The sequence below is a fragment of the Ochlerotatus camptorhynchus genome, unplaced genomic scaffold (assembly GCF_037179485.1).
Source record: "Ochlerotatus camptorhynchus isolate MF236.1 unplaced genomic scaffold, CSIRO-AGI_Acam_v1.1 ptg000086l, whole genome shotgun sequence".
Lineage (NCBI taxonomy): Eukaryota > Metazoa > Arthropoda > Insecta > Diptera > Culicidae > Ochlerotatus > Ochlerotatus camptorhynchus.
In genome coordinates this window covers 940,344-967,453 of record NW_027040576.1, presented here as the reverse complement: position 1 = coordinate 967,453, position 27,110 = coordinate 940,344, and the positions used below count along the sequence as shown (strand labels likewise).

At 38.5% G+C, this 27,110-nt stretch overlaps 1 protein-coding gene across 10 annotated transcripts in view; it reads left to right on the top strand.

Moving 5' to 3' along the window:
* Mbs (Myosin binding subunit) overlaps positions 1–27,110 on the top strand; it is a 175,794-nt gene that overhangs the window by 132,974 nt on the left and 15,710 nt on the right. For all 10 annotated transcript variants that reach the window (XM_065218435.1, XM_065218441.1, XM_065218438.1 and 7 more), the window contains 2 exons: positions 21,736–21,869; positions 21,957–22,047. In XM_065218435.1, the coding sequence (XP_065074507.1) occupies positions 21,736–21,869; positions 21,957–22,047 (225 nt within the window). The remainder of the gene's footprint in view (positions 1–21,735; positions 21,870–21,956; positions 22,048–27,110) is intronic.

Sequence of the window (27,110 nt, the reverse complement as noted above, 5' to 3'; positions counted from 1 at the left end):
TTGGCCCGATTGCCGGTCTGTACATTGCCTCCCGTGTCCTACCTGAGCGTTCATGTCGCCGATGACGATTTTGACGTCTCGTTGCGAACAGCCGTCGTATTCCTGCTCCAGCTGCGCATAAACGATTCTTTCTTGTCGTCGGGTCTCCCTTCGTGTGGACAGTGCACGTTGGTGATGCTGTAGTTGAAGAAACGGCCCTTAATCCTCAGCATGCACATCCGTGGCGCGTTGGCGCATCTTACCCAGCACTACAAAGCCGTTTCCCAGCTCATTGGTGGTGCCACAGCTCTGGTAGAAAGTAGCGGCTCGATGACCGCTTTTGTCTCGTCCAGCAAAGTTCCTGCAGTGCTACGACTTCGAAGTTACGTGGTTGAAGTTTGTCATAGATTAACCTATCGCAGCCCGGGAAACCGAGCGATTTTCAGTTCCATGTACCGAGTTTCCAATCGCAGTCCTTATTTCCTCGCGTAGGTATCTGCCGATTGTTCCGATTCGTATTTCTTTCTTCGGTATTTGCAACTTAATATTTTTTCCAGGGCGGCTTGTTTGGGCCTGCCATTCTTGGTGTCGCACCTCTTGGCAACCGGACTACCAAAATTGCCCAGGCTACACCACCACCAGCTGTGTCCATGTTTCAGCTGGTAGCCTTTTGTTATCATATGACTCGGTGAGCCGTGAGGATCAGAGATAGGTAATCCGCTCCATCAATTCACCATTTTGTAGCCCATCAATTCACCATTTTGTAGCCAATTCTATTTATCTATGTTTGTTTTTTTTTAACCTCATTTTCATAAAATTGTTAACAAAGTCTTTCAATGACCACATTACAGAATCTGTATACTAGTACGTTCAGACTACAGAGTTATAAATGGTTATAACATATTATAGCGCTATCTTGATGGTGGTTTCTGTGTTGCAATTATTTGACAACCGTCATAACATGTTATAACTCTCCAGTCTCGACTGCGTTTAAGCGGGGATTCTTTTAACAAATTTTGTAAATCTTTTGTTCGTGGTACTGCATTTAAACAAATCCTTCTTTCCCAGTTCGGTCGATCTGCATGAATGGATGTACCGTATTCAAATAAAGTAAACGCATTTGTTTATAATTTGTTCCACTTTTACATGTTTCGTTAATCTATTATGCGTAGACCCATGAAAAACAGCATCAAAGAAACGCGCCCGCTACTTTCCGTTCCACGTGGCGGAATATAGTGCGTAGGCGTTGCGTTTTTTCTAGAGCTAGCCAGGAAGCAACTTTTACGCTTACCAACATTCCTGCTGACATCGAGTTTGAGTTGCTCCGTTGCGTGCTACTTGATACTATGATTTTTACGACACACTAAATCAAAACACGGACTGTTTTCCATCTCGGAAGTGGCGGGAAAATTGAAGGGGGAAACATTCTTTCCCGAAATAGCACCGACACGTGAAGAGAAAGAGGGTTTATTTTTGTTATTTGAAAAATGCAATAACGTTCGGCTGCTCAAATTTATGATTGCGATAGGGTTTTCGGCCTAATTTTTGTCCTACTGAGCACAATCTGCGTATTTCATTTTAGTTTTATCGGATTTGTGCAAACAAAATGTAATGTTTACACTAAGGTGAACTTCTAATTCACTTACCTTTCCATGTGTAACATTTGATTTCATAAGATACATATGTTATATCACGCTCTAAGGGGATTTTGTGACAAGCAATGCATTAGGTATAGGAAAAAGTGACGAACAAAGCGAGTGCAAAACAGTACAAATTAACGATCTTATTTCAATCACACACAAGATTATTCCACAGATCTCTGTGAAATTTTACCGAAATCTCAACAGCTGAACGTTCGGTTTCACTGATATTCTGTGAAAAATCACCGACCGAACGTTCAGCTGTTGAGATTTCGGTAAAATTTCACAGAAATCTATGAAATAATCTTAATTTGCATATTATCCGTTTTGGGCCAAAAATAATCAATTTTTATTTGGTTTTTGAGCACAACCCGCGCTTTACCTCTTTTCCAAACGGGTTTGAACAAAAAATGAAATATTTCTATAAAGAGGACTTCTTAATTTATTCACTTTTCCATAAGTACCGTTGGATTTGATAAAGAATCACACATTGTTTAAAATCTGCTTCTTGATTCTAAATTCTTTCTACGAGATTCAATTCCGTCCTAACCAGGGGTTGAAACAGTTGACGTTTTTTACTACACTTGCTTCGTTGTCGTGCGCGACAGTCTGTTTGTATTCGTACACTCTCTCTCACAAGACACAACCGGTAGAATAACATTTGAGCAAAAAGAAAATTATCAAATAACTATCATATGACATGAGTGATTTCGTTCTAATTCCTCAATTTGATGAAAATTAAACCATTTCTGATCAGAAATGTTATTCCTAGGACTTCATTGCTTGCTATTTTCAGAATTCACACAAGCACAACATCAGCAGCTCTTATTATGAGAAAAACTAAAATACATACATTCGTGACGGTCTTCAGCGACAGTGTCGTATGACAGAGCCTGTCGTATGACATTTGAGTTTGATACTGTACTATGATAGCTTGTTTTGCAAGTGTCGAAAGCAAAGGCAGTCGATTGTCACAAAAAATGTGTCGACTACCGTGACCGCTTACAAGGCTGGTCCTAACGCATTGAAACGCCATTAGATTTTCTTCGTCCAACGGATAAACGTAGAAAAGGGGGATTCACTAGGAGCGCTTCTTTTGTTTTGAGAACAATGAGCGTTAATATTCATACAATGCACTCTAATAGGATCTATGTTGTAGCTAATGAACTAACGCATCGTAACAAACCTATTATTGATTTGTGCATGTTGAAATCGGATGGTCAGTTTTTACGCGGTACATATCTGCAGCGTCAAAATTGCCTCTCCCAATGCATTGAAACAATTGAAATGCTATTGGACTTCTTTCGTCGTAAAAAATGGTTTAACTATTCGTACCATGCACTATTATAAGCTTAGTTTTGTACAGCCTATAATCGCATATCAGTCCCATATTAAAAAGTAGGCATTGAGAAAATACCATTCGAAGCTACGAAGTGCAATTCTCATGTAAATATTTGAAAATTCATAGTAAGTTTATTGATATATTTTTCAAATTTAATTCAGTCGTAATAAAGCTTGTATGTTTTGTTATATCAATGAAAAATAAGACAACTCAAACAGTAGAACTGTAACTTGACCTCTGGACGATTGAATTAAAGGATAGTGCTGACATGCGCTTACTTTGTTTTTTTGCATGATCAAAGGCCGTAGTTTTATACATAGGTTAGAGTACTACTTCGGCCTAAGCGCCCATTTTGGGCCTATCAAGCTGAAAACATCAAATAAATCCATGATTTCGGCGTTAACATGTAAATTGGTCGCTTGGTACGATACTTTAGTTCAAATGCTACCGAACGAAGTCAATATTAACGCGTGATTTGAATAGTGATGTAAACATTCATTCACGTAAACTTGTATTTCATTTCACGCAATCGAGCAACTTGTAAAAAATGTTGTTTACAACAATGGGTTTTTGTATAAAATATTTGCTACGTTGCATGAAATGTTTCAGAACTTTACATGATATATAATGTAACCCTTATATGATATGTGACGCTCCATTTATGTGTATCATACTGAACAGAAATTTACACTTCTTTTTCGAAATGTGAATGTGTTTGCACCCAATATTCTCAAATACAAATGAAGCGCTCCGACCGAATCAATCTTCATTCGATAGGCCGAAGTGAATTCATTGATGTTTCAATTACGTTTCAATGTGTTAGGCCGAGTTTAGAATCTGTAGGCCGAGTTTGGCGTCAAGAAGTAGTGTTAGACTTTTAACAATATCTCAACAATTTGTTTCTCTTTATCAAATCTTACGGTACGTACGGAAAGGTAAATAAATTTCTAAGCCATCCATAATAATAACATTCCGTTCGGTGCTAAACTACGCTAGATTAAGAAAGACTAAGTGTGGGTTATGCCTAATAGGCCGGAAATGGGGTAGTTAACCTCAATATGAATGCAATTGTCAATTTGATATTGGATAGTGTTGTTATCTCAAAATTGACGAAAATCCATATGGGACTAATATGCGACTATTGGCAGTGTAGCTTTTGAACTAAATATTAGTGACGATTTTTGATGTTTTCTGCTCAATAGGGCGAAAATAGGCGCTTAGGCTGAAATAGCGCTCTACCCTACTGCTGTTTCTAATCACAAGCGAGAGTTTGGCTCGTGCACGATCCACGATCCGGAAAATAGCAGCAACCTTGATCGGCTTTGTTTTTACTCCCTGAGGAGTTAACCTTCGCTTAACCGAGTGTTTCTACTCGACTTAAACATTTATGACAGCAGGAAAAACAAACTCGTCTCAAGTCAAGAAAGGTGAGAAAAAATGGCGGCAGAGTGGATTCGAATAAATTGAGCTTTGATCAAAACAATTAAGAGAAAATAACCTATTTGGCAAACCGTTTTGTGCCAGTAATAATTTTCTTTATGAAATTAAGAAACGTGCCAAGTTTAGCCCACTACCACTTAGCGTGATTTCGAATAAAATAAACAAGAAAAACCCGGTTATTAATCGTGACCCACCAATTTTTCAAGCAAATTTAAAACGGTCCAATTAGCACGGGAAGGATTGCATCTTTTAACGGTTCATTAATCCCGCACACTCCGGCCCAACCGGGCACGAGCAAATGGAGACAGAATGTGTCTGCCACTCGCGGTTATTACTATATCGAAAGGGCGCACTAAATTTGGAGAGATTTCCATGTTTCCTTCTACGAGTTTCGGTTTCGGCTGTTTACTACACTAGTACTAGGAGGTACTGGGTACTATTTCCCAAATATCAATACAACCAGACAGTCTGACTGTGTCACCCGGCAGTCGACTGGGGGAAGATTAATTACGACGTTAACGATTTCAGGAATGACAACGGGGCGGGGATGCGAGTGCGACTCTATGGCTTTTCCTTGTGATCCACTGACGGCGGTCGTGATGACAAGTTGTCAGATGTCGGGCAGTAGGAAAATTTAAGGAAAAACGGCAAGTCTTTGTGTTTTTTTTTGTTTTGCACTCGCAAATGAGCGATGGGTAAATCGGGACGTTGCTTTTAGGTTTTTTTTTCTTCTAGAGGTGATGCATTGAAAATCGACGAAAAACGAGAGCGAGAGTTTAAAGAAAAACTGCCATGGTCAAATTTCGACACTGCCAAACTAAACGTCGCATGGTAAGAATGAAACGAAATGAGTTCAATTTGTGCTGGCGGTTACCTAGTTGAAAATAGCCGATTGCAGTAAAGAAAGATTCTATAATATAAGCATGACACCGCGTTTTGGCCAGCTGTTGAGAGAAGATTAACAAATATAGGTGACGCATGGTGCTTGTTTTCCGTAATCCGACCACCAAGCGCCTCCACTGAAGTGATAAATGGTCAACCCACCAAACAAATCCAGTTGATTGTTAGACTTTCCAAGCAACGGAAAAAAAGATGATCAACAACCGGATGTTAGACAGCGATGTTCAAGTAACACTTCCGCGAACACATGCCTGGATATCGAAAAGACAGGAACATGAATTTTCTAAATCCCACAATGAAATACCGTGCGTCTTCGTCGTCGGTTGTGCTGTCATATTCGAAGGAAGAAAAAAAAACTAAAAACACATCAACACTATGACCCTGACACTGCTGACCGTGGGGACAGTGGCACGGCCATTGCCACCAGCAAGCAATAAGCACCCCATAATGGCCCGTGTCCGAACTTCAAGCGTGTGGTGGACAGGTGTACCAACACTGGTTTGCTTTTTTTTTCACGCAGACAGTTAAAGGGTGGAACGGTCAAAAATTGGTCAGTCATGATTAAGTGCACACTGATTGTTATTGCATAAATGATCAAACTTTATTTCTTTTTGAAGTTCAATGACTATAAAATGCAGGAAAATTGTTTGATTGGTCTTCCGATTTTCCAAATGCGAACTGTCGTGCTTTACGTCTCACACCTTCCATCAGATTCTGTATCGCTGTTTTATCAACCTTATTTGATGCTGAACGTCGATTTGCTTTGAACTGTTTCTCATTTCCAGCTGTTTCCTTGAGGTTCCGCTTAACGATTACCCAATATTTTAAAAATTGGGTGGAGCTCCGGGGAGTTTGGAGGGCTTTTGTCCTTGGGTACGACTTGCACGTTGTTGGCGGTATACCGTTCCTGAGCCATTTTCCCGTAGTGACAGGAAGCGAGGTTTGGCCAAACAGCACGGAACAACTGTGTTTCTTAAAAAAAAAATTGATTTTATGTGTCGTATGATGGGTTTTTTAAAAGATTGTAAACAACCCAAGGTACACCTGGAACATGTCCAAATGTGTCTTATGTGATCCTGGGTACTTAATATAACCACCATTGCACTTTTTTTCTCTGTTTCTACATAAAAGTGACGGCCACCAGCTGTTTTAAACATCAAGGTTAATATTTTATGCTATGTTTAGATCAAGTCATATTTTTTTTTGCAAATTTTCAAAATCATTTTGCGAGGTTGAACATAAAAGTCTGTTTTCTGAACGATTCAAAAAATGGATTTACTTCACATTGTCATCTCACGGCAGTGAATCAAGAATTCGTCATATTTTATCGATAATACAGTCGCTCCCTTACTTGATCTGTCCCTATCTCGATGAAAACCCAAGCTACTTTGACCACCTTTTCCATAAAGAATTCCAAAACTTTCCTTCGTAACTCAATGGTCCCTTCAATAATAGGGAGAGTTGACTGTACTATTTTTTTCACTCATAGTTCTGACCAAGTTCTATCAGCTGCAATTTTCAACGTCCTCATCTACAAAAAAAAATCTTCAATAATAGAAAGCAGCCTGGGATTTACCCGCGATAGCAGTAAGTAAAAACGGTTGCTACTAGCCCACCGAGCTCCTTACATTACAACAAGCCATTACAAAAGACGATCGTTCAAAACAAATGAAATCGGTTTGTTAAATCTAGATTAATTCTCAAAAAATCCTGTCTGCTTTGATCAATTATCTTCACCGACTTTCTCTGTTGATAAACACGGTTAAACAAACAGATTTCGAGCTATTTTTGCCACATGGCTTGATGATTGAGGTTCTCATCTAGCAGCCAGAACACCAAACATAACAGGGAATGTTTTTGCAGCTGAGTTATTAACGAAAGAGAAAGTCGATTAAGAAAATTGATCAAAGCAGATAGGACCATTTGAAATATAGTTATAAACCAGCCTACGACTGAAAATCACTTGAAATATTTTGAAATGTTCATCTAGAAATCATGTGGCCATGTTTAAAAACAGAACAGAAAGCACCTTAATGTGAAGAAACCTCTGATTGATCCCACGATCTTCTAAGCAGAAACGGTCGTCACTAGGTCACCAAGTTCCTGATTTTTCAATAAATCACAACAACCGTTGCGGAAACCTTGATTGTGTCATGGTCAGTAGTGGTACGAGTACTGGAGTTTAACATTGTTTTCTTAACATTTGGTACTTTTCGCAATGACCATAGCGAAGACACACAAAAACAAACTGGCTTAGCGGCAAAAATGTCGTGACATTTCTGAACTGGTTTCTGCCAACAACAGAACATTTTCGCACAAAGAAGCATACAAGAGCGACTTTACTGCATTTATAAATTTAATTACAATAAACTGTGTGAAAAATAAGACATTTTCTTATTATTCATCTCCGCCGTTCCCTTGAAATGTACATATACACGACCACCCGTTTTCTAGCTGTTTTGTTTTGCTCTGGGCGATGGTTTTGCGAAAAATGTAAATTTGCCACCACTGGTGATGGTATCACCATTCAAATCTGATCCTGTGATGATGTCGACTGTCGCACAAAATGAAACATCAGTAAAAAATAACAAAAACGAAATAATTTACAAGAGAATGACCTCATCGGAAGAATTTAACCGTATGTCCCATTCACCTAAAATATCGCTCATGTTTTAACAAGTCCCAACTGAAAACTCTATAATGTTTAAAAGGGGATTTTTTTCAATTCTCAGTACCACTCTTAAACTTAAACATAGGACGATCAAGGCTCCTAAAAACTGATGGAAAAATGATTTAAATCCGGAGAAAAAGGCTCAAATGTTTGCCTATGGATCTAAGCATTGGGCCTCTAAAAAAAATTAATTTTTTGATGCATTAAGAGGTATTTTCGCTTTGCACAAATTACCAGAAAAAAATACATATTAGAAAAATGTTCAACTTACCGAACACAGAAGCTTAACAAATTTCACGCCAATCAATATCACGCTTCAATATCTCAAAATGCCGCTGGATATGATGGGATATTTGTGCATCAAAAGATACCTAGGTGATTTCTCACGGCACGAATCATTTTCGGGTAGTTTGGAGTGAAATGAGAATTTTTACCCAATTTGTTGGTGCTTAAAATTGTTTTATGGCTAGTTACTATGTGAAAAGTCAATCGTTACCACAAGCCTTTGAACCACGCTCTCAAAGAAAGATTAGGAATAAATTAATGTAACCAGCGTGCAATTTCCTGTGTCCCAATAGATTTTCCAACTCGAAAAGGTTTGGATAACTTGAAGTGATATTTGAGGATTTCTTTCACGTAAGGAAAATTCCTTGGTAGTTCTGAGCAAAATTCATAGAAAATCATAAGTAGGATTCAAAGTAAATTCCCAACAGAATTCTGAGGAGTATTCTAAGGTAATTTCAAAGAGAATTACAAAGGAGTTGTGACTAAAATTGTCATGTAATTTTGATGTGAATTCTAAAGAAATTGTAAGGAAAACTGCAAGGTTCTTGTGAATAGAAGAGAAGGCGGCCAATCCAAAGGGAATTCTGAAATTAATTCAATTAAAGTTCTGTGGATAATTTCAAATGAGTTCTAAGGAAAGCTTCAAGGAAATTTCCATCGAAGTTTTGAGATAAATTTTAAAGTAATACTTAGCAGAGTTTCAAGCCTCTTTCTGTATTATTGTTAGAGAATTCTGATGATCATTTCATGGAATTTACGGGACTATTCAAAGAGAATAATGTGTGGTAGCATTAGAAGAAATACAGAAGATAATTTCTTTGGAATTTTAGGAGACTTCTAAGAAAGTTTATTTCAGGCGAGAACTTTTTCAAATCTGAAGTTTGGTGTCTCAGAGAAAATTATTTTTGAAATTTGTATCTACTCACTTGGTCAATTTCTTGTTTTTCCTTTTATTTATTTTGCTTTGCCAACGCCTGGAACGTTCTTCCAATCCAACAATATCCACGTCGTCAGCGAATCAAATGAACTGGTTGGATTTATTGAAGATCGTGCCCTGCATGTCCTAATCTGATATTTTCCTTTTGTTAAGCGTGGGATTTAAAGAAAATTCACATTCGAATGCTTAAAAAACTCCTTAAGTAGGGTAGAGCATTACTTCGGCATATGCGACAATTTTTAAACAATGAAGACAAAAAGCTACATCCAACATTCGTGCATCAAATTCTTTGCTTACGAGTTAATTTACGAATGCTGTAAAAGAAAATTTACCGTGCTGTCGGAAGATTGATTTAAGGGGGGTGTGCTGAAGTGATGTGAGGTATGCTGAAATGGTGTCGCACCCTGTTAAACCTGTTTCCAAGTTCTCAAAATTCTTTGAACTGTCAATTTGGTATTTTTAATGACACGCTGAAGTGGATTTAATCGAGATGAAGTTTATAAAAAAGAGATTTCTTAAATTCTTTGCTCAATTACGCCCTATGATTTTATCAAGCATTATCATTTTGTACTGAATCGTGATTCTATTTTCCCAAGTTTATGATTTTTCATGTGCGAAGAATATCGCCATGTTTTCCTCCTCACTTTGGTAGATAATCAGTTTCATCTCCAAAAATCCATTGACGTGTAATTGAACCATTTCTCCGAATCAAAGCCAATCTCTCGCGTCCCGGAAAACTTTTAAATGCCATAAATCTGTTGCTTTTCTCTCACATTAATCTTCAGCAGAGATTTCTAGCGAAACAGCAATTTTCTCAGAACCAGAGATTCTTGCTCCTGCCTGTTTGCCAGCCTACCTGCTGGTTTGATGATCTTCAGTGTGGAAAAACACATGATCTCAGACTTTAGCTCAATCTCCCTCTCCCATTTTCCACCGTCGCTCTCTGTGTTGGTTTTTCTATCGCGAAAATCTTTAATCCACACAAAACAGCGACTTCGCTACCGTTCCGTTCAGCAGTCTACCAACGGACGAGTTACGTGAAGGATCGATCTTTGCCATTCAGTTTTGAAGCTCGACTTACCTGTGCATCGTCGTCGTCGTGTCGTGTGTGTGTAGAACACAGCCGTTACACCCCAGGGGGTGCGTTAAGTAGTACCTGGTACCTGTTAGTGACTTCCAAGTTTGGGATTAAACAGTGTGCACTTACTCTTATGATTGTCGTTCCCATCCGTTGCATCGCGGCATCCGGAGACCGACGCATATGATTAGTGTCTGTTATGGGCTGCGCTTAATGCCATATTTGGATTGGTTTGTGTGTGTGTTTGTGTGACCTTTCAAGAAGCAATCGTGCAATCAAATGCCTTTATTGGGAAAATTGAGCTATGAACCCCGAACGCCGCTGCCGCGCCGTCTTGGGTTACGAAAATGTTAATTGCTCTATCTGTGCGTGTCTCGATGTGCAATGTGTGTGTGCTGTGATTTATAATTATGGAGTGCGTGTACCGATGGGCAATGATGATGATGAGGCCGAAGGTGGTGGTCAAAATTTCACACGAAGCCAAAGAAGGATTAAAGTGTGCCCTTTGCAGGTGACCGTGATCATTTTAACTTTCCGGAGAACGGAACTCAGAGGCGAATGCGGTTTTTAGAAGACAAATTCAATGTTTGACCAATGTTAGACCCTCATCCCATCACCTTTCGATCGGTCAGAACTTCTGAGACCCACCTCCTCTCAAATGTTACGTAATTTATGCATGTTCCCTTATGTGATGTTAGGTCTTAATTGGGTTTTTATGCTAAAGATCTATCAAATCATATTCCTTTTTTTCCACGTAAACATTTAAAACAACCTTGCTTTTAACCCTAAAATAGGGGTAGGGAAACAGTAGATCCTGTTATCCTTTAGATCACTTCTACTGTTCTACTGTTTCTTGCACTGTTTGAATGAGTCAAATCAAAGTAGCTTCTATTCTTATCTCTTTTTTATGCCATTAGTTCGCAATATGTTGATCATTTGTTCACAATGTGTAAGTCTGGGTTCAATCCAAGTAAAACCGTTGGTCCCCGGTTCATGAGTTGATGGGTCGATACGTAGGGTCCAGGTGTGGGAGCTGCCTCCCTGGCGTCGGTAGCATTGGTGCTCAGCATGGAAAACAAGATCGATTTTTCTCAATTTCTGTTCTTTTTTTGTAAAATTTATTGAAGGCTATTTGCAAACAATAGCACTAATGACACATTCCACGCTTTTTAGTCCCATGGTTAAGGGTATCTTCTCAACTAGGGCATGATGGAAGGATGTTTTTGTCCAAACAATTAATCAAAGCGACTTCTATATGGTGGTTTTATACCAACAGCACCAAATAATATATTGTATAATCATGGTAGTAAGTAGGGTAGGACGGGGCAAGATGAGCACCCTTTAATTTTACATAAAAAATCCTATATATTTTAAAACTACCCTTAAATTATGTAACGTTCCAAAAAGTATTTAGAAATATTAAAAAAAAGATCAAATTTTGCTATATGTGCAGTGCACGTCTTCCTCCTCAGAAGTCTTGGTGTCTGAGAACGGTATTAAAAAGTAACTTTTTAATCCATTTTGTAAATAATCAAATTTTAATACATTGATCTTTAATTAATATATGGAGCTAGAGAAGACGTTAGAGAACAAGGACAGACCCTATTTCAATGTATTAATTGCGATTATAACATACAAAATTGATTTTAACCTTAGAGTGGCGATCTTGCTCCGTTCTACCGTACGAAGGAACAAGCCATACAAAAAAAAATGCATAATATGCATCCTATTCCTCTAAAAATCACTATTCTCGTCCGCGTCGTCGGTCATATGAACCGTGAGTGTGATATTTTTAACCGATGATGATAGCGCACCGCTGTGTCTAGCGAGAGTGGCTTTCTCTCGACAAATCATCCTGACCCGACGCGCTATTAAAACAACAGACGAGAGACGATCGAGAGAAGGAAAACCGCATGTTGTACCGCCTACCTACCTAGCGTATGCGTTGTGCTGGGAAACTCTGGAACACGTAGTACCATCGATTGGCTTTGGGGCCCGGGCGGCGGGACCACACACATGGATGCGCGCATCCGTGAAATTAACCAACCGTCGTAAATATTTATCTTTTCTCACGCGGGATTTATCTTGGTCCCCCCCCCCTCCTTGTCCAAGGTAATGGCCACATGTTTTCCTGTTCACAAAACGGGCAGGGCTGGCGCACAAGCGTCGATTTCTCATTCCAGTACTGGTCCCTATTTAAAATAGATTTTCCTAAAAGTCAAAGTCGTCGTTGCGGGAATAGCTACGCAGCAGTTTCGCCACCTTGCACACCGAAAGTGTACAAAGTTGCAACAACAGAGCTCGTTCGAGGGCCGGCTGTATATTTTTACAAATGAAATTCGATCCAGTCAAGGCTAGAGCATAATGTAGAACTTGATTCTAGCCGCCTTGTGTGGTGTCGTTTGCTTTCCGAGTGAGTTGTTTTGCACATTATCGTAACTTGAGTGGTGGAATTGCTGCTGATTGACACCGCACTCTTCTCGGGCTACATCTCGATACTTGTTTTCAAATGCCTTTTAAGTGAATCGCTATTCTGATTCTGAGTACTGTGAAGTACATTGACAGAAGTTGAAAATAACCAGAAGTTGTTGGCGGGGTGAACGTGCGTAATCAATCGTTGTTTAACGCTTCACTCACTGCTCTCATCGAAAGACACAAGCTGTTGTAAGAAAAAAAAAAATCTCGTAAGAAGCACTTACAGCGGTTGTAAGAAGTTTATACTTACATCCTTTGTTTACGCCATTTGTTTTGCGTGTACCATAAGCCATTTTTCTTTTTTGTTGTATTAAATGGCATCAGACTGCAAGAAGTGCAAGGGTCTAGGATAGTAACAACAGTTTGAAATTTGGTAACGTAAATGCATGTTACACAATGTTTAATTTTCGGCAGCGTTTCCCAATTTATGGGGTCACAGATATTCAGACAACTTGATCGTGTTGTAACTTTGTTCTCTTAAGATCAATTGAGCTGAAACGATCGCCACAGAACAACAAATATGTTCAATTTTACGATAACAAATTTTTTGGAGCACCTGTGTAATACTAGATAACATTGATCGACATAATGGCAGTTTTTTTTATTTGAAAATTTATGTACTGCAAATATTTTAAACATTTTTAGCTATTATAAACATTTGTTAATTGAGTGGGGATTGTTTGAATTTTGAGAAATGTAAAATTTTAAATCTAAAAATTGAGCTGAAATAAAAATTATTAAAACTGCTATTATTTAGGACAACTAGTAAAATTGAACTTATTTGTAATGCTGTGACTTAGGTATCAGCTCAATTTCATAAGATAACAAAGTTACATCATGTTAAAGGTGACCATTTTGTTTGAAAATCGACATGCGCTGCTATTATATCGAACAGCATTGTAGGTATTTTTGGAACGGAAGGTTCGATAAGTAAACGTCAGCAATCGTCGTTGAAATTTGAAATCCAAAATGTTGGTTTAACCTTGACGTGAACCACTAAACTATTGATCTTTTCCGAATGGGTTTGCTGAATAGATACCCAAAATTCCAAGTCGTTGTCATGATGGAAGTGCGGTATGACATGTGAGTTGTAAAATGTGAAGAATAAGTTGTGAAAAGTAAATACAACCAAACTGGCCACTCAACAGAGATAACATAAAATTCATTGGGAAATAGCTGGGAATTTGATTGTAATTTCAAAATAAGTTTGTATACATTTTGATCAAATTATGTTAACTTGTTAACTATATGTACTTTTCCCTCTGTTTGCCCAATCTCAAGTCTTGAAGCATAAATAAAATAGTCTATTCAAAATGTGAATAAATTTGAGCGATTTTTGCTAAGGACCACTTTTCGCTCAATTATTTTGTATGAAAAATTGGTTTGTGCAATATAACCCGATGGAAATTTTCTGTACTAGTCTCAAATAGCAGGGAACGGCCTTTTCTTTCAAATCGTGAAGATTTTGGAATGCAGATTTTATTGTATTAAGTTCATTGTTAATTGGTGAGCGTTACTGTTTTCTAACCCCAGGGCATCTGGGTTCAATCCAGGACGGGGTCGAAGATATTTTTCTGAACTGAAAAAATATTTGGTCAGCTTTGGAAGCTTTCGGAAGGGAAGTAAAGCCGTTGGTCCCTGCCGATATGTTGATGGATTCAAAAGGTGTGGCAGTCGCCTCCGTGGCGCTTGATTGCCGTCCGTGATTAATCCAACCCCCTGCAATGCGATTCAGCTCTTGAAACTGCCGAAAACATCAACAGCGCTGGTGATCAATAACATATTTAAGCTCCAACCATATAACAGTAAATGCGGCAAGATGGCAGCAATGGCTGCAAAACCATTCTTACCGCAATGGACAATTAAAAAATGATTTAGTTATTTTCGAATTGACGAGCACTATTTTGCGTGAATCATGCTTTCCTATAAGGTTATCTAGAAAACTCTATCTATTTTCCGCAACGCTGCGTGATATGTACCAAGCTTAACCATAGAGGAAAAGGAGGAGCTATCAAATTAGCACCAGAGAAATTTGACTTCACTCGAGTTGTTTGCAGATGACAGGTGTTGCAGTCCTGTGGTTTAATCACCAACTCGCCATCGACGCTCATCGGTGATTGGTACTCGATTTCGGAACAGAGACCAACGTTAGGAGGCTGTTCATTAACTACGTACACATTTTTTTTGGATTCTCGACCCCCCTCCCCCTGCGTAGACAATTGTCCATACAAAAAAAAAAATTGTATGGGCCGTGGATAATTGCAGCCCCCGCCACTAAACTGTCTACGTAGTTTATGGACAGCCCCTAATTGAAGGAAAACAGTTTATTTTTTGATAGGAAGTTACAACATATTCAAAAGAGCTTCTGTCTGCTCCACTTCAAATGACGAATCGGAAAAAAACTCGACCTTCTCCAGTTTGCCTGAAGCTTTGCATAATTGTTTGTTATTAGCAATAATTCACATTTTTGATAGGATTCGGTGACGTTTGAGACAATGTTGTAGGGAAAATAATGTATCTCTGGGAAAAATAAGTTGTTCTTGTCAGCATTTCTTTGGAAATCTCGTAAAAATTTATTTGCAGTTGTGGATTTTTAGATATTTTTTGGAAGTATCCTTTGAATTCTCTTTGCGTTCTTCTGAGAGATTCTTTGAAATCCTCTTAGATATTTCCTCACAATGCCCGTGGAACTCTCTTCAGAATTGCCATGTAGTTCTACTTATTACAACCTTTAAATTGCCCAAGTATTTTCCTGAAGCTTTCCTCTCAAAGCCCTGCAAAATCTTTTAAGAATTACATTCTAGTTCCATAGAAATTCCTTAAGAATATTTTCCAGAAATCCCTATGAGTTCTCTTCGGAGTAACCTTTGGATTATGCCATTTTTTATAACTAGTTTGTTTATTTACTAGGCTCAGACACTTTGCGGAGCCAAAAATCCGTAATTTTTGAATTAACATTTTAAACAGCAGTAATCTAGGTTAGTATTGTGTACCAATTACTCGTGGCGGGCTCCAGGTTAATGGGTAACAATTTCGATTGGAAGGATACCTAGGGAAACAGGTTTTTAAAGCCTCCTTCAGATACTACTCTCGAACGGTTGATCAAATGCTGGCTGGGCAGGGGCAAGTAGCACAGAAACAGGTGGATAATAAGACAGGGATACAATGGCTGGAAAATGTGTGGAAAGGAGGGGATGGTCACATCAAACTCTAAGAAGATCACGGGTTCCCAATACATCTCTTACTTCACCGAAGGGTTGTCTACCTCGGGCCACTAGGGTATCCAATAGTCGTGCTCTGGAGGCGTCATTACCCAGACACTGCCAAACTGCGTGGTCATCATAACCGGTTCTGCACCTACATACATTGCTGTCAACGAGATTTATTCTGTAGAGATGTGCGTCTAGCGAGTAGTGGTTGGACATAAGTCTTGACATCACGCGAATGAATCCCCGACTTACATCCAGACCTTTGAACCACGCTCTCGAAGAAACATTTGGAGTAATGGAATGTAACCACCACCCAAGATAATTACTTGTCCAATCGTTTTGCCAACTTAAAAGAGAACTCTGACGTACTAATAGGAACAATTCATCATGTGAAATTCTTCTATCATAAATCTCGCCTTGTTGTGCGCCCACCTTTGCGAGAGAGTCTGCCTTCTCATTGCCTGGGATTGAGCAATGTGAGGGGACCCATACAAAGGTAATCATATATGATCTTTCGACCAGCAAACTCATCTGCTCCCTTACCTTTGAAAGGAAATAAGATGAGTGTCTATCTTGCCCCGGAAGTGCGTACTGACTTTCTCTGAAATTTTCTTCCGACTTTCCCCGGAAATTTCCTGGATGTTTACTGCTTCCTCTGTAAGTTTCTTCCAACATTTCTCCGGAAGTTTTATCGGACTTCTCTGTTAATTCTTTACAACATCTTCCGCTGGAAATTTCTCTCGATTTATTGACAGTTCTGCACAGAGAAATTTCATTTAATTTTTTTTAAATAACGTCCTTTTTACAAAAACCATCCAGTCCCCCTAACAGAAATCAGTCGGTCCGATTAGTGTCGTCCGGGTCAGACTTTCCCTTTTGGATAGTTTTCTTAGAGCCTGTTATATCGCTACTTTTCGTATTTATATTTTAAACTCAAATCTAAAAAGCCTTCAACACCCAAATGTGGTTTAAAGTGAGTAGGATTGATAGATAAAGTAATAGTAGTAGTAAGTTATTTGGATATGTTTTGCTTCGGATTCGGAAGCTCACAAACTCCATTATTTGATTTTGGTATTGTCGGTAGTGGAGTTTTTCTTAAACTGTTCTCGTGGCATATGGACCGCCCATTAATTACTTAAATTTTGCACATCTATTACCCACTTATTCACTTTTCACATCTCACTTTCCACATCCCATTTCTCATATTTCACGCATCAATTTTTCGTGAAGGGATATATAATGATACAAGTCATTTTTCACTCTGAGTTGCCTCCTTCTTTATATCACAGAGGGTTACCATATGGTCTCCTAAAGGAGGACATGTCCTCCTTTTTCAATAATTTTTTCTACATCCTCCTCTTGCCCGAAAATATCCTCCTTTTTAATACTTACACTTTTTCCAGTAACATATTCATAAAATTGTTTTCAAAGAGCGTTGTTTGCAGAGCTCATTTGTTTAATTATGTCGCAACCTCATCTTATCTAGCAAATGCCATTCGATGGTGGGACTAGGAGTATACTACAGCCCCTACAATTAGGCTACGGTTCATTTGGTGAATTTTAATGTTATAATGTTCGAAAATCTCTCTGTTGTTGATCGTGTGATTTTCGAAAAAGTGTTTGTCAAAATTGATTCCTGGCCTGCCAGAAATAAGTCGGGTACAATGGCAGATTTATTTGAAAATTTTCTATCTGTCAAATTTAAGTTAAAATTCATCAAATGGAACACAGTCACACATATTGAATCTAACATGTGATCGATTTTGACGTTCTGGTTCTATGGGATTTTAGGTATTTCAAGCATAGCTATTCAACTCGACGTATCTGATTTTGTAAACAATCACTTCAATCGCCGATTTGTGGCAACTGCAAGCTCATTCACAGAAACTAACAACACCAGCTAGCAGGGGAAAGATTCCCCTACCTGACGATGGTGTTTGTTTGCTTGGGTGAGTTAGCAGTTAAGACAAATCGTCGATTGAAAAGATTGTTTACAAAAGTAGGTACACGGTTTTTTTTTACACGGTTTTCCACGATTTACACGGTACGTTTTTAACGATTTCTCGACAACGATACAACCTATCGACTTGATTCCAATCACATTATCCGTTTCAAGCTATTTGTAATCGAATGGCATACTTAAAAAAAAAATCACAATTTTTGGTGTAAATACAGAAATTTTTAAAATATGTCTATATGGACCATATCATGCTTTAATTACAAATCGCATCGAAAATCCGATTTTTTAAAAACATTTAAGCATGCGAAAAATCAAAATCTCGTAGGGTTTTTTTTACACGGTTTTTTTTTACACGGACCGTATACCCCGTGTAAAAAAAGACCTGAGTGTACTTCGATTTGAAAAGTTACACTTGATTTTTTTTCAGTCCGCTGCCTTACTGAGAGCGAAGAGGCTGTAAATCTGTAGTTTTCATTAGAAATACTCAGAGGGAGAGATGGGCGGAAAGAATGTTTTGAGCCAAATGAACTGTCAAAATCTGAGCCAATCGAACATTCCAATTAGAATATTCCGAGGATTTCTTATGCTTACTAGAATAAATTTGAGAGTATTGCAATCGAACAGAAATTCAATCACCTTTATGTTTTGTGTGATTCTCAAATTCAACTAGTTTTGGTAACCAAAAACAATATTCTAACTCTATTGATTAATTGATCTTCGTTGCTTAATTAATGGCACCAAGAAATGTGCAAAATATTGCGATGCAATCAATTATTATTTTGCACGTAAATCGAATCAAAAATAAAAGTAATTTGAAATGCTAGCTTCTAGCAAGGGTTTCAAGATAATTTAGGAACAAATCCCTGCTGCCGAATTGTATTTTGTTTTCTCCGCCTATCTCTTCCTCTGAGTATTTGTAGTTTTCATGCAAATCAGCTAGACTAGATCATTTCCAAGTATCAAAAATGAATTACGAAGGCATTTTCAGAAGTATTACGAGAATTTGAATTGAATTGGTAACGACTACAAGTTATGAACTATCTCAATTGAACCTTTGCAAATCACGAATTATGTGATAGCGCACATATTATTAAAAAGTTTGATAAAAACTCATTGTCCTCATTTAATGTTAAGAAAAGGAATCATTGTCCTCCTTAATCTCCAAACCTCAAATGAAATGTCCTCCTTTTCAAGTTTTTGTTATGGTAACCCTAGTTTATCATGAGCAGTTCTTTGACAGATAAAATTGATCAAACAATACAACTGAACTGCTCTAAAGGAAGTTTTCTCTTTTGAAGTTGACACCTTCTTTATATCATGAACTGTTCTTTGACCGATAAAAGTTATTTAAAAATCCAACTAAAATGTTCAAAATGTTTGAGAGGGTAAATGACGGCACCCGTCGCCAATTTTCAGCAACTAAAACTTAAACGTTAATATCAATCTGATTACATTTATACGACTGAGCAAACCTGTTACGCCAGGTTTTTCTTTAAATTAAATATACGCACTACAAAATGCGGCTGATAATAGAACAGTTAGTCTAACACGCAGTTCAAACGGAAAGGTTGTCGACAATAGTCACACTCACCTGAGAAGTTTGGAATGTTGTAAACACGTTTTCAAACGTTTTAGACAATTTCCACAATCTTCTGCTCAGTAAGCACTAACGGTCTCCATTAGGCCACCGAGCCCCTAACATTTTAACACCATTTATTATCGAGTTGCTTTTAAAGACATTCAAACCCAGTGACGATGACGTCAAATGCGTGCGGGATCGAAATCCAGCCACCTTATATGACATTGCTATAAAAATTCCAGAACCCAAAGATTAATTTCTATTTTTAATTAATTCATTTGGTAATAACTCTATTGTTGAAAAAAAATCTTTCCAAACCATTGCCTTGAAGTATTCTTCTCATGCTTCCTAGGTGTCCATTTTTGTTCTGTGATATCATTCCTGAATGACAGAGCATTCATGACTTTTATCTCGCATTTTTGTGTGGCAGCATATTAATTTCACACCGCGATCACGTTCTGTCATGACAAAGAAATGAATGAGATGTTGATGAATAGTTAAGTCACCGAGATTTTACCCAATGACAGTGTCTGAAATATGCCCTGACTGAGCTATGGCGGCCCCCACTTTGTTTCCACTACCGCCGAAATCAAGATGGAAATGTAAAGTTTTAACAATTATAAAGCGTTATAAATCCATCAACAAATTAGCCACGTAAAGTATATAGATGGACGGACGCATTCGTGTCGCACTTCGCAAGGACAGAAACAAGTCACAAATCATCGATTGTTTGCCTATAGCGTTTAAATTACCGTAAAACCGTTGACTCCTGTACGCCTGTTTCTTTCCCCTCAATATCTACATTCTTTTCCGTTGGAAAAAAAAAACAATTCCCGTACATAATTGTGATTACCCCATTCATTATTCTTACACCCACGCGATTCGATCCGCTGGTGGTGGTGGAAAGTGTTTATAATTTTTCCTTTTCATTAATGAACCCCGAACCGCACCGCATCTTAGGGTGTGCACGCGTACTTTTGCTGTGAGTCGGTGAACACATGGATGACGCGACGCACGGTTTTATTTCGGACTATGGCCTGCCTAAAAATAGCCGGTATTATGGTTTAAAAATAGGAGGACGTTATTTTATTGCACGCCCATGTCGGTTGTAAGATGTTCTTTCTTTTTTTTTTGATTTTTTTTTCTTCCTTCTCAAAACATGACAACGGCGATTTCTCATCGCTCTCTGTCTCGCGTGCCGTGTCCTGGGTACATCTAAGTCGAAAGAAAATAAGAATAGCGAGTAAAGGTGCGATTGCACTGATGAGGGGACCGAAAATAAACCGTTAGTAAGAGTTGGTAGCACACGCACACTGTTTGATTCACAGCCGAGGAAGTCAAGTTTTCTGGTTTCGCGTAAGTGGAAACATATTAGTCACTAATTACTGTTACTCTTCGCCTGTAGGTGACTAAGCTCGCTCGCGTTGAAACAGAACTAAGGCTTCACAAGTAACCAAGCAAAAATGTCATTCCGATCACGTTCCCGAACGGTTCAACCGATTGTCACACGTCGGGCCACGTCCCTCACGAGGTCCACCCCACTCAACAGTTCGATCTCCAGTCCACTCAGTTCCAGCTACGGTAGATCCTACACCGGAGCCAGCAATCCGTACAGCTCGGCCACCAGTTCGTACAGTTCCTACTCGCCGGCCACGGTTTCCAGTCCCTCCGGACGGTTGAACCTCTCCAATGGTGGTCACTATTTCGACTATTCCAACCTTTCGTCCCGGCGGGATTCGTACGGTAGCAATTCGAGCCTGGCCTACAAATCGCCCTACAAAGACAAGGACCGCTACGGCAACAGTAGCAGCTCGTACAGTTCCTCGTACAAAGATCGCTACGTTAGTCCGTATACGTCGACGTATGACAACGGATCGAGCTATTCGCTGAAACGTGTCAACCATCTAACTTCCAATGGCCTGTCCGGTTCTAACGGAAGCCTGAACAGCAGTTATTCCCCTTCATCGTATGGTAACAAATCGACCAACGTCGGCAGGAGTCAATCGCTGAGGGATCACGAGCGGAGAAGTCGCAATCGAAGCCGGGCTTCGATAGCGTCGTCCAATCTTGCGTCCGGATCGCTGTCCCGATCGTACAGTACGAATTCCGTCCAGAGCGAGGGATACGAAGTAAGATTTGGGACCCGATGAAATCATTGCTTTCAAACTACAACCTTCATTTTTAGATCTTAAGTAATGCTATTAGAATAGATACTAATTTTTGTTTGCTTTCGTCAACAGTCCGGAACGGAACGGGGTCGATCGCGCGTTGGTTCGACCGCATCCGAGTTAGCGGACCAGCAGAAGGATGCTGGAGAATCCAAGGAGAATGGCGGTGACTACATCGACTACAAAGCTCTCTATGAACAGGCCAAGTGAGTAGCGTCAATCGGCGCCATCGTCTTCCGGAATATGCTACGAAATATATGTAATAACTTTGCCGTTCCTTCTTTTTTTCGCAGAGCTGATAATAATAAGCTTAAGAGTGAGATGAGGAAAAAGGACGAAGAAGTGGCTAGTCTGCAAGCGGCACTCGAAAGGTTTACGGTCGCGGTAAGTACAATTTTGATTCAATATTTTCTATCTGTTTGTAATTTCAAGAATTACAAGATACCCATTCCTAATTATCCTTTCTGTTTCGAATTCAATGCTTCTCAATCTTGAAATTCATGACTTTCTCAAATGGATTGGGAAATTTTAAACTCTAAACTGAATTGTTATCATGCAATCTGTTATTAATAGATAGAATTCTTGAAATTCTATATGAATGGGGATTCTTTACTTTCCAATTCATCTAGAATGTAGAGAATCATATTTATTAATCCATTAACGCCCAGTGATCTATTTATAGTTCAGAATTTATTTTCTTTAACCATGTCTTAACAGAAATTGGGAACGTAAATTATGTTTTCAATATCACTAAATTGATACTTGGAATATCCTTAACATCTTGTTTTCAAATAGTGTGAGAATAACCCTTGGGTTACTCTTGAAAAAATCAAGCATTGTCCGGAGGTCATGTATGATAAATGTTCAATTTGGTTCGAGTTCAAAGTTTCTCAATCCATTTTGGAATTCAAGAATCCCAATCTATTGAAGATTCGTAGAATTCTAATATATTGAAACTTTCTTTGGGATTTCATTATCATCATTTCCAAATCTGGTGAAATTTGGAAAGAATCGCAATCGGTTTAAGATTTCAAAAATCTTAATTTTCTTGAGGTTCTTAGAACCCCAGAAAATCCATTTGTGAAACCAGGAAATCCAATTTATTTAGAATTCCTAGTTGTATGCGGATTTTAGATTCTGCTAGGGATTCAAAAAAGGATTTTTTAAATTCTTTATTTATGATATGTTTAGCCGTAGGCTAGTTCCTCTCAAGGAAAGGAATTTTGGAATTCTTAGATATCCATTGCGTTAAGGATTATAAGTTAAGGATTTCGTAAATCTCAATTCATTTAAAATTCTACAAATCCCTTTTGGAATTCCAAGTATCCTGTCTGATTCAAAAATTCTCAATCCATTTCGGGAATTGAAGAATCCCAATCTATTAAGGGATTGGAAGAATCCTAATCTATTAAAGGATCCAGATTATCTTTGGAATTTGAAATAAAATAAAACAATTTTCCTCCTAGAATTCTAGGATATCTATTCCATTTTGGAAGAATCCCAATCATTTGTTGTGGGATTCTTAACTTTCCATTCTGTATTGTGTTCCGTTTAAGATTTCGAGACCTTTTTCATTTAGGGTTCTATGAATCTAAACCTTCCAGATTTACTAATGGAATATCAAGATATTGATTCTGTTTTTTTTTTTTATTTCTCGAATTTCATTCCAGTTGGGATTCCCTTTATACTATTGAATTAATGAATCACATTTCATTTATAATTTCAAGCATCCTAGTCTTCTAAGGATTCCAATTTATTCTTGTAAAGGTTTAAGATTCGTAAATAATCTCAAGATACAATTTACGTTTGGAATACTTAGATATTTAACCTTTTTAGGATTCCAAGAATCGTAGTTTTTTTTAAGATTCCAGTTTCTTTTTGGGATTCCAAAAGATCCTTAATAAGGATTTAAGATTGGCTTGCGGATCATAAGATACATATTCCGTATGGTATTTCACTGATGATTCCAAGAATCCTAGTCTTATTAGGACTCAAAATTTCCATTGAGATTCCATGAATTAAAATTCTTGGAATCTCAAATGGAATTTGAAGTTATCAGTACGAATTTAATAAGAAATTTCTATAATTTCTATTATTCATGAAAAACCAGAATTTCAGACCATTTGAAATTTCTAGTAATTCATTCCGTTTGGGATTGAATCACCAGTCCGTTTGAAGTCCACTCTCAATCTCCATTTAGTGTTTCAATTTTCCGATCTACCCGGGATTCAAGAAAGGGCTTATGGCTTTTACGGAATTCATCGAAATGTTCATTTTTCAGCTTCTGTTGAACGATTCATAATGATTTGCAAAGTTTAGTCACCCAATTTTATTTTTAACATCCCTCGGAACTCCCTACCAAAGTTTCTTTCGAATTCTTCCTCAACTTTCTTTCTAATATTACGAAAGCTGTTTATCGGATTTCTTTCTAGAAGTCTTTCTTGCTTCCACCAGAAGTTTTTTCCTACTTGCTCCGGATGTTTAATCTGATTCCGCCCGTAAGTTTATTCAATTCCTGGAAACTTCCTCCAACTTCCCTGGAAGTTTTTTATTCCGATTTCCAACAAGAGTTTTTTTATTTTTATTTCCGCGGGAAAATTCTTCCCATTTCTCCTAATTGTATGTCAACTTTCTGTGCAAGATTTCCCCCCAGAAGTTTCTTCCGAAATGTCCCAAAAATCATTCTGTCTTTTCCCGGAACTGTCTTCCAACTTTCTTCGGATTTCCTTTCCTCCGACTTATCCTAGATGATTATTTAGACTACCCATCTAGAAATTCTTGACTTCCGCTGGTAGATTCTCTCGCCTTTCTGCAGATGTTCCCTTGGAAGTACCCCAAGACGTTTCTTCTAGCTTTTCCAGAAGGTTTCTTCCAGCTTCCTCCGGAAATATGTTTTGAATTCTCCCAAAAGTTTCTCAACTGGAAGTTTCTACTCAGGTTCTTCTGATTTACTCTGGTTGATGTTTTGCGTTCTCTCGAAAGTTCTCTAATTATTCATAATGTTCTGCCAACTTCCCATGGAAGGTTCTTTCACTTTCTCCTCGGTAGTTTCCGTCGACATTTAACAAAAAAATCTATTAGATTCTGCGGGATTGTCTTCCAACTTTTTTCCTTCGACTAGAAGTTTGTCCTATCTGCTGCCGAGAATTCTTCTAACTCCCACTGAAAGGTTCTTCCGAATTTTGTTTCCTCCGAAGTACCACAGGAAGATTCTGACAACTTTCTTTGTAAATTTCTCTCGAATTCCAAACTTCCTTTCCAAATTTCTCTCGACTTCCCTTACTTCTACTGGATGTTTTTATCGAAGTTCTTTTGGTTTCCTTCTGGAAGTGGCCCGCGTTCTCACGGAAGGTCTTCAGCTTTTCACAGTGTTCTGCAATATTCCCATGGAAGGTTCTTCCGCTTTACCCTCGGAAAATTCCTCCGAAAATTTTTCAAAAAACCTTTTGGCTTCTTTCGGAAGCCTCTTTCCACTTTCTTCGGACTTCACTTCAGAAGATTTTTCCGAATTTTCCTAGAAATTTCTTCTACTAACACCGGAAATTCTATTGATTTCTTCAAAAGTGTCCTCCGAAGTGTACCAGAAGTTTCTTCTTACATCCATCGGATTTTTTTTTTTCGAATTCTCAGAACTTTCTCTAGATTTCCTCTGAATGTTTCTCTTTTCAACTTCTTCAACTTTCTGCCAACTTCTCCTGGAAGGATCTTCCGCTTTAGGCCCAAAAGTTTTCATCGACCTTTTTTCAAAAATCCTTCTGGCTTCTTCTGGAAGCGTCTTTCAACGAAACATTTCTTCTGACTACCGCCGGAAATTTTACTGGCTTCCGCAGAAGTGTCCTCCGAAGTATACCAGAAGTTTCTTCCAACATCCACCGTAAATTTCTTTCAAATTTCCAGAAGATTCTCAAGACTTCCTCTAGAAGTTTGTTCCGACCCTCGGAAGGTTTTTCCCAACTTCTACAGGACATTTCTTTGAACCAAGGTCCTCCTGGTTTCCTCCGTGGTCTCACGAAAACTCTCCGACTTTTCACAACTTTCTACCAACTTCGCCTGCAAAGGTTCTTCCGCTTTCCGCCCGGAAGTTTCCTCTGATTTTTTTTTTCAAAAATCCTTTCAATTTTTCACGGAAGTATCTTTTAGCTTCCTTCGTATTTACTTCCGAAAAATTCCTCCGACTAATCCTAGAAATTTCTTCTGACTACCACCGGAAATTCTTCTGAATTTCACTGGAAGATTCTTCAGCCTTTCTCCAAAAGCTGCCTCCAAAATACTCCAGGAAGATTTAGGCAGCTTCTCCAGTAATTTTTGTCCAATTTCGACCGGAAGTTTCTTTTGAATCCTTTCAGGAGTTTCTCTCGACTTCATCTGGAAGCTTCTTCAGACATTCCCTTAGACCAATTCTACTGAAAGTTTCTTTTGAGGTTATTTTTTCATCCTCTTGAAGAGGGTTCTGTGTTCCTGTTCCCTTGTAAGGTTATACTGATTTCTCTAGAAAGCTGCTTCTGACATTGCCCAAATTTTCTTTTGGTTTCTACCAGAAGTATCTTCCAACTTTCTTCAGACTTCATTCCGGAAGATTCCTCCGAATTCTGCAACTTCTAGTTTCTGATTGTCGCTTAAAAATTCTTATGAATTTCGGGGGAAGATTCTCCCGCATTTCTGCAGAAGTTTCCTCCGAAGTACTCCAGGAAGTTTCTTACCATCTTCTCCAGGAAGTTTCTCCTAGCTTCTCGAGTAAAACCCATGGAGGGTTCTTCCGCTTTCCTCCCGGAAGTTTTCTCCGACATATTTTAAAATTCCTTCTGGCTTCTTCCGGAAGCGTCTTTCAACTTCCAGAAGATTTTTTCGACTTTTTTCTAACTGCCGCCGGAAACTAAACTGACTACAACTTCTTTCGAATTCTCCCCGAAGTATCTCTTGCCTTCCCCGGAGGTTTTTTCTTCCGAGCTGCTTTCGTCTTCTAACTTCCCAGGAAGTTTTTCCGACTTCTCCCTGATGTTTCTTCTTACTTCCTTCGGTTGATTCTTCCAACTTCTCCTGGTACCTTCTTCCGAATTACCCAAAAGGGCTTCTGAAGAATATTCTTCAAACTTCCCTAGGAAGATTTTTCCAAGATCTTCCGGACGTTTCTTTGGACTTTCTCCGAAAGAGCTTCTACTTTTCCCGACATTTCCGGGAAGTTTCTTACAACTTTCTTCGGAATTTGTTTCCGTTTTCCTCCGGAAGATTCTTTTTAATGTATTCCTGTGTCCTAAAACAAGTTTTAAGTGTGATCTTTTTTTAGTTAAAATATAGGGTAAGGTGGGACAAGATGGGTCACGGGGCAAGATGGATCAGCTAGTATATTTATTAATTTATTTGTTTCTCAATATCAACATGCTAAAACCAGTATTAGGGCTACATTGAGCCTGTTGATGTTGACAATTAAAAATATAAATAAATCTAGT